The sequence below is a fragment of the Thalassophryne amazonica genome, chromosome 8 (genome assembly GCF_902500255.1).
Source record: "Thalassophryne amazonica chromosome 8, fThaAma1.1, whole genome shotgun sequence".
NCBI classification, from domain to species: domain Eukaryota; kingdom Metazoa; phylum Chordata; class Actinopteri; order Batrachoidiformes; family Batrachoididae; genus Thalassophryne; species Thalassophryne amazonica.
The window spans coordinates 50,048,917-50,057,361 of record NC_047110.1 but is presented as its reverse complement, the minus strand read 5'-3'; the positions used below and the strand labels follow the sequence as shown (position 1 = coordinate 50,057,361).

At 40.6% G+C, this 8,445-nt stretch overlaps 1 protein-coding gene across 1 annotated transcript; it reads right to left on the bottom strand.

Annotated features, from left to right (window-relative positions):
* Nucleotides 1-920: 920 nt before the first annotated feature.
* Nucleotides 921-7,845, bottom strand: spi1a (Spi-1 proto-oncogene a). Its single transcript, XM_034176180.1, has 5 exons — nt 7,729-7,845; nt 7,450-7,543; nt 7,194-7,381; nt 1,553-1,718; nt 921-1,475 (listed from the first exon to the last, which is right to left on the bottom strand). The coding sequence occupies exons 1-5, from the start codon at nt 7,750-7,752 to the stop codon at nt 1,165-1,167; spliced, it is 783 nt and encodes a 260-aa protein (XP_034032071.1). The 5' UTR covers nt 7,753-7,845; the 3' UTR covers nt 921-1,164.
* Nucleotides 7,846-8,445: the final 600 nt, after the last annotated feature.

The following is an 8,445-nucleotide window of genomic DNA, read 5'->3' as shown; positions in this document are numbered from 1 at the left end:
AGGTAATTTTCTCTGCTGACTCAAAACATTGAGTATTAATCTGAACTTCTTTGCAGCCGTTTTCCTGGTGTGTCCTTATCTGTGGGATTGGCGTTTGGTGTGATCAGCAACGGCTTCGCCTCACACCCCAAACCAGATAAGTGGTGAAACAGGAGCTGCACGAGTGTGTGACTGGAGGTGGAGGTGCTCCCTCCTAACTAAACACTGACTGTGGGATTACTGAGTGTGCGAACTCACACTCATCAGGACTGTCTCTGTTTTCTGCCAGCAGTGCCGGGTCTGACTGCTGAAGACAGCGGCCACCTGGGGCGCAGGGCTTGGCGGCGCCGGTGTTCTTCAGCTCCGTTGGTGGTGGAAGCTGTGTGGGGATCCGGCTCTTCTCTCGCCAGGCGTCTTCTATCGTCGAGCCTGCCCACACGTCACCTGGTGTATGATTGACAGTCCACCATATTGTTATTGTCTGTACGTCGTTGTGCGATTCACAACATTAAATTGTTACTTTTGGCTTATCCATTGTCCGTTCATTAACGCCCCCTGTTGTGGGTCCGTGTCACGACACTTTCACAACAGGAGTGTTACTATTGCTTTAAGGACAGCCCCGAGCCGCCGTCATCAGCCTGTTTTTGAGCTGAAAACTTCCAAATTTAAGCCTCTGTTGACCCAGGACGCCGTGAGATAGCAGAGAAGTTTCAGAAGAGGTCGGGATCAGCAGTTTATCCGGACATTCCACTGTTAAAGGAGATTTAACACTTGGATGTGCCTTACAGTTTCTGAAAAAATTTTGATCAAGCAAAGCGCCAGTCTCTCAGGAAGTTCTCAGACAAAGAAATTCCGACGGGAGGGGTGGACCAGTGCTCACTCAAAGCCTGCCCACAGGCGAATGACGCAACCGACAGGCATGAAAAAACTCACGCATGCGCACAAGGGTTCAAGCTTGTCTGATGTAATCGCACCTGATTCAAATCCATATAGTTTTTGAAAAAAATAAAAAGGTCGGTTTCTTTTCTAATAGACCTCGTACATTTAAAACATTTCAAGCGTTGTTGTTGGCCATCCTTCAGTCCGCAAACATTTTTAGAACAAATGTGGAATAGTATAATGACAGGAAGCAAAAGGCACAAAAACAAAACAAAACAAAAAGAATCAACAGGCTTTGTTCCCTCATCAGTCGAGATAATGATGTAAGTAGCAATTCCTCAGAACTTCCTCACTGAACTGATAGGTTAGCTTCTTCTTTACTTTCTTAATCTCTCCAGTTTTACTATAGTTTCTCAGAGCTCGAGCCATTTTTTGGTAGGTCATCTTTTTGCGATTTCCTTTCTGAATGCCCCAGTGGCTGGCTAGAGCTTCTTTGTGTTTTGTGGAGAACTGGAAGATGCCCTTGTCCTGGTCCACCCACCAGATGCTGTCACTCATATCACCACTTTTTAACAAACTAAGGAGAAACTGGTACAGCCGGATTTTCTTCTTGTTGCCTGGATTGGAAAATAGCGGCAGTTATTCGTTCATGCAGGCTGATTGTAAAAATACTTTGAGTTCAGTAAATACTCACTTGCATCTTTTCTGAAAAAGGAATGGTTGTGGTGGTCAAACTCATCCTCCCCATCTGATACCTCCAGTGGAGGGCTAATTCCTCTTTGCTCCTCTTCGGAGTAGTAGTGACCAGGTGACACAGAGGGTTGGTGCTGGTAACACTCAGCTGGGCCGTAGTGTGGGGTCTTTGGGAGAAATGTCAATGTTTCGTCATATGATTATACAAAGCAGCAGTTTTTGTTTGCAGTTGCTCACAGTGTGAGATCCGAATACAGACCTTGTGTTTGCTGTAAAAGCGGAATTAGCTGTATCACAATAGAATTCATTACTCAGCAAGTCCTTAGATGACATTTCAGGGGAAATATCCCTCTACATGTACTGGAAAGTTTGTGAGATAACAAAAAGGGTTTCATTCTGAATAATTTGAGAACAAAGATACTGTTTTTAACCAGTTTTCCTTGTCTCACATCATTTTTTAAAATTATATTTATGTATATTCATATTAAGCCATATTTTTCACATTAAATGGAGAAGAGCAGCCTCGACTGTATTTGCAGTAAAATGTACGTTAAAAGTGATGAGAGGTGAGATGACAAAAAAAAAAAAAAAAATCAAAAAAGCAGTGTTTTTACAAATAAAATGACACTACAGTTACTGAGTGCCCGATCATACAGCTGGCCTGTCCCAGTGCAGTCATCAGAGCTAGTTTCTAACCAAAGCAGTTGTCCCATTTTCACAAAACTACAAGGAGCTGGCCTGCCAGTATATAGACCTGGGTTTGAATCCCGCTCATGCTACCTGTACGTGACTGTGGACAAGAAACTGAATCTACATTCCACCCAGCTGTGAATGGGTACCGATCAGTGGTGGGGAATTAACCTGTGTCGGACCGGCGTCCCGTCCAGCGGGAGTTGTAGACTTGGCTTGATGCTATGAAATCCAGTGATAAGTACTGGCACCAACAAGCCACATAGTCTAGATGATAAACTGGCAATATCAGGTGAATCGTGCATTTTGGGATACTAACATGCCTTTTGCCATGGTAATAGAGCATGACCTACTGAATATTTTCAGACATAGTGACAGGCTGAAAGTGCCCCCTGGTGGCAGGTGGCACCACCTACATTTAGACACCCTGTATATGCTGTACTGTACTGTACAAAATAATGGCTATAGTTCATTTTAAGGTGCTCTCAGACTGTATATTATGTGCTTGTGAATATTATTTTGGCATTTATGTGTCTATCTCTTTTTCTGTCTGTCCGTCCATCCATCCATCCATCCATCCATCCATCCATCCATCCATCCATCCATCCATCCATCCATCCATCCATCCATCCATCCATCCATCCATCCATCCATCCATCCATCCATCCATCCATCCATTAATAGCCGGTTGTTAAGAAGGATAATTTCTCAGAACCTATGCTGATTGTAGGTATAAAATATACTTGTATTCTACATTCATCTCCCCGTGGATATTCTAAAAAAAAGAGACCTTTGGCCCTTTATCATGTAACCATGTGACCAATATGAACAAAATGTCATGGTCAACTATGGACCAGGCGTTAGTGCAAACTAAAGCAGTGCATGGTAATTTCTATTTCCAAAATACAGAGGAACTGAAGTGATATATTTTGTGACCTGCAGATGGCAGCGCGTGGTGCTTTACATGATACAACATTACATAAAGTAAATATATCTCAATCCAGTAGACCAAATTGCTAGATGGATTTTAGAAAATATAGTAAGATATGTCAAAAAATATCATTAGACTTTTTCAGGGTTATTTTCTCCTAGAATGAATAAATTTAGTTATATGCACCAAGGATACTGTATGACAGTGAACCCATTTTAATAGTATTCTTTCATGATATACAGCCGGCAGATTTCAGCATAAGTTGTCTCTCATGTAAATGTCAGATTGCCCAGGGAGCGTTCCACTTGAAAGCAAAGTGTTCATAGAAAGATTTGTTGTGCTTCTCTATGATTGAACAAGTGAACAAATGGAAGTCAATAAAGCCAGGTGAGAACTGTTCACCAGGAAGCGTCGCAACCTTGAAAACATTCCCCCAGCAGAAGGTGCCCTTGATGAGCATGTCATGAGAGCAGTGTATCAGACTGGCTACATATGGAGCCAATCTTTACAACCTTCTCCTGTCTTGCCATCACCATAAGACTGGGGTGGGAAACAGGAAGGCAATATGTGGATGCCAGTATAGACCGCACTGCCAGAGACATCAAACATTTGCCTGGAACTCCTGAGCTGTGGGTGCAAGAAAAGGATGTAGAAAGTCCTATTGTGGGTGTAAAAAGAAATCCCTTAAATGCACTGAACTCTGTTACTGCGGTGGCTTTGTGTCCAAACTGACTTCTAAATATTTGCTAAATGTGACACTCTATTTGGTTTGATGAAGGTTTGGATCATTTTGTGATGTTTCTACAGTCAGATGGAGGCCCAGCATTTGGTTTATTGCTAAGATCCATTTTTTTTTTATCTTTTAACCTGTTAGTGCTGAGTGTGACCTTAAGACTCATTAAACAAAAACAACCAATAGGATACAACAGATATATCAATTTCATTGAGAAGAAAATAGTATTAATCTTCACTTTCTTGCAAATGTCAGTTTTCTCTTTGTATCTGAGCTTGATTAAGGATATCAGTGTAGGTGATGGTACCTACTACCAGAGTTGAACTCCTGTATGATTCTGTTTGCAAGTCATGTGTTTTATTTTTGAGAGAATACAGTAGTTATAGGAACTGATATTTGAATTTACAATGAATATAATGGCAAGATTTACACCTTTGTTTAATTTTCAAAGTTCTATATCATATAGCTATATAGGTGGTGCCACCAGTATTTGCCATCTGTATTATCTTTTCTGCAAGATATATGTTTTATTTTTACAGCCATGATAATAATAGTGACTTATGTTAGAATTTACAATGAATGCAATGGCAAGGTCTACATCTTCCCTTGGTTAACTTGTGCTCGGTACGGTATATAAATGTAGGTGGCGCCACTTGCCACCAGGGGGCACTTTCAGCCTGTTACTATGTCCCAAATTCCTAAGTAGGTCAAGATGTAACAACATGCCAAAGGGCATGTTTGTATCACAAATTGCATGATTTTCCATCTTAGCAGCTAGACTAACGGAGCCTATATAGCAATTACATCTTCTTCTTACTTGGTCTGTGGTCACACACAGGACAGGTGGGTCAGTATTGTCAATCAATCAATCAATCAATTTTTTTTATATAGCGCCAAATCACAACAAACAGTTGCCCCAAGGCGAGAGAACCAGGAAAAAGACATGCTGTGGAGGGGAGCAGAGATCGATCACTAATGATTAAATGCAGAGTGGTGCATACAGAGCAAAAAGAGAAAGAAACAGTGCATCATGGGAACCCCCCAGCAGTCTACGTCTATAGCAGCATAACTAAGGGATGGTTCAGGGTCACCTGATCCAGCCCTAACTATAAGCTTTAGCAAAAAGGAAAGTTTTAAGCCTAATCTTAAAAGTAGAGAGGGTGTCTGTCTCCCTGATCTGAATTGGGAGCTGGTTCCACAGGAGAGGAGCCTGAAAGCTGAAGGCTCTGCCACCCATTCTACTCTTACAAACCCTAGGAACTACAAGTAAGCCTGCAGTCTGAGAGCGAAGCGCTCTATTGGGGTGATATGGTACTACGAGGTCCCTAAGATAAGATGGGACCTGATTATTCAAAACCTTATAAGTAAGAAGAAGAATTTTAAATTCTATTCTAGAATGAACAGGAAGCCAATGAAGAGAGGCCAATATGGGTGAGATATGCTCTCTCCTTCTAGTCCCCGTCAGTACTCTAGCTGCAGCATTTTGAATTAACTGAAGGCTTTTTAGGGAACTTTTAGGACAACCTGATAATAATGAATTACAATAGTCCAGCCTAGAGGAAATAAATGCATGAATTAGTTTTTCAGCATCACTCTGAGACAAGACCTTTCTGATTTTAGAGATATTGCGTAAATGCAAAAAAGCAGTCCTACATATTTGTTTAATATGCGCTTTGAATGACATATCCTGATCAAAAATGACTCCAAGATTTCTCACACTATTACTAGAGGTCAGGGTAATGCCATCCAGAGTAAGGATCTGGTTAGACACCATGTTTCTAAGATTTGTGGGGCCAAGTACAATAACTTCAGTTTTATCTGAGTTTAAAAGCAGGAAATTAGAGGTCATCCATGTCTTTATGTCTGTAAGACAATCCTGCAGTTTAGCTAATTGGTGTGTGTCCTCTGGCTTCATGGATAGATAAAGCTGGGTATCATCTGCGTAACAATGAAAATTTAAGCAATACCGTCTAATAATACTGCCTAAGGGAAGCATGTATAAAGTGAATAAAATTGGTCCTAGCACAGAACCTTGTGGAACTCCATAATTAACTTTAGTCTGTGAAGAAGATTCCCCATTTACATGAACAAATTGTAATCTATTAGACAAATATGATTGAAACCACCGCAGCGCAGTGCCTTTAATACCTATGGCATGCTCTAATCTCTGTAATAAAATTTTATGGTCAACAGTATCAAAAGCAGCACTGAGGTCTAACAGAACAAGCACAGAGATGAGTCCACTGTCCGAGGCCATAAGAAGATCATTTGTAACCTTCACTAATGCTGTTTCTGTACTATGATGAATTATAAAACCTGACTGAAACTCTTCAAATAGACCATTCCTCTGCAGATGATCAGTTAGCTGTTTTACAACTACCCTTTCAAGAATATTTGAGAGAAAAGGAAGGTTGGAGATTGGCCTATAATTAGCTAAGACAGCTGGGTCAAGTGATGGCTTTTTAAGTAATGGTTTAATTACTGCCACCTTAAAAGCCTGTGGTACATAGCCAACTAACAAAGATAGATTGATCATATTTAAGATCGAAGCATTAAATAATGGTAGGGCTTCCTTGAGCAGCCTGGTAGGAATGGGGTCTAATAAACATGTTGATGGTTTGGATGAAGTAACTAATGAAAATAACTCAGACAGAACAATCGGAGAGAAAGAGTCTAACCAAATACCGGCATCACTGAAAGCAGCCAAAGATAACGATACGTCTTTGGGATGGTTATGAGTAATTTTTTCTCTAATAGTTAAAATTTTGTTAGCAAACACAGGACAGGTGGGTCAGCATTGTCCATTTCCAAAGAGCATTTGTGCTTTTGACCAGCAAAAGCTGGTCTCTCTCTCTCTCTCTGCCAGGCACACTCCGGTTTAGAGGGAAGGGTAGGTGCCACTGTGAATGCTTGATATCATATTTGGAATACAACAGAGCCGTGCGTAACAAACATGGTAAATCCAAAGCTTTTGTGCCTAGTGACTGTTTTTATTGTAATATTTCCCCCACTTAAATAGCAAAGTGCACTCTGACCCACTTTAAATGGACTTGCACTTTGCATTTTGACATAAACCATGTAGAAAACATGTAGAAAAATAAACATTTTGTAAGAAATGACAATGATTGTTTTTCACTAATGCTCTATTGGAAAAAAAACATTTTTGCTTGAAAATTTAAAGCTGTTTGATGAGTTATGATTATGTATTGTTGCTTTAATTATTTCCTCATCTGTATATGTTTTCAAATTCCACATGCAGAGGGTGTGCTAAAATTTTAATCTGCTTACTTGCGGTGAAACAGACAGAGGTCCAAGTGGCGGGTCCAGGTGAAAGGGCAAAGCCTCGCTGCTGTAGTGCTGGTAGGATTGTATCAGTTGCTGGGGAGACACCGACTGAAGCTCGATCAGATGATTTACTGGAGAACTATCAAAGTCTGCTGGCGCACCTCGCTCAGAATGGCAGTTCCATCTCTGGTCTGAAAAGTGACAACAATTTAGGCACTTGACTCATGTAGTTTTGACTTGTTAAATCTGGTCTTCTCACCTTCATAAATCTCCCCCACATTAGTAAGAAACTGGCACAACTCTACAGTGGGCCGAAAAATCTCTGAATCATTTGGAATGATTTCCTCTGAGGCCTTGGGAAAAGAAAAGTAAACGTTTGCTCATGAGAAAAGTCCTCTTTAAATGATAATTGTACTCACATTTAAAACCAAATACAAATAAGAGAATTAAACAATGTTCTTTCTGTCACATCACATGTTGTAACCAAAAGGGTCAACACTTAAAAACTCAAACATGACACAGCCAAGCGAGTACTTACAGATGATATGACAAAGGCATCCATCCTGTAAACGAGGCTGAAAGTGGTGGTGAATGTAGATTTTATTGTTGCCTCACAGGGAAGCACGCAAAATGTAGCTGCTCGCTGACTTCACAAGAAAAACAGGAACTGAAAAATCAGCCCAAACTGGACTGTGTGCTTATCATACACTGGTCAAATTCATACAATTAAACAGGCTCTGAAGAACAAATGACATACGGTGCATCTGGAAAGTATTCACAGCGCTTCATTTTTTCCACATTTTACTATGTTACAGCCTTATTCTACACACAGTACCCTATAATGACAATGCGAAAAATGTTTTATGCAGATTTTTTAAAATTTATTAAAAGTTAAAACAAACAAACAAACAAACAAACAAAATCACATGTATGTAAGCATTTATAGCCTTTGCCATGAAGCTCAAAATCAAGCTCAGGTGCATCCTGTTTCCACTGATAATCCTTGAGATGTTTCTACAGCTTAATTGGAGTCCATCTGGGGAAAATTCAGCTGATTAGACATGATTTAGAAAGACACACACCTCTCTACATGTAAGGTCCCACAGTTGACAGTGCATGTCAGAGTACAAACCAAGCATAAAGTCAAAGGAATTGTCTGCAGACCTCTGAGACAGGATTGTCTCGAGGCACAAATCTGGGGAAGGGTACAGAAACTTTTCTGCTGCTTTGAAGGTCCCAATGAGCACAGTGGCCT

What these genes read in the sequence shown, in the direction of transcription:
- spi1a (XM_034176180.1), bottom strand. Translation starts at nt 7,752, where the DNA reads ATGGATGCCTTTGTCATATCATCT. An exon ending in ATGCCTTTGTCATATCATCT is followed by an intron (nt 7,544 to 7,728) that starts GTAAGTACTCGC and finishes TCTTTTCCCAAG; the next exon opens with GCCTCAGAGGAAATCATTCC. An exon ending in CTTTTTCAGAAAAGATGCAA is followed by an intron (nt 1,476 to 1,552) that starts GTGAGTATTTAC and finishes TTTCCAATCCAG; the next exon opens with GCAACAAGAAGAAAATCCGG.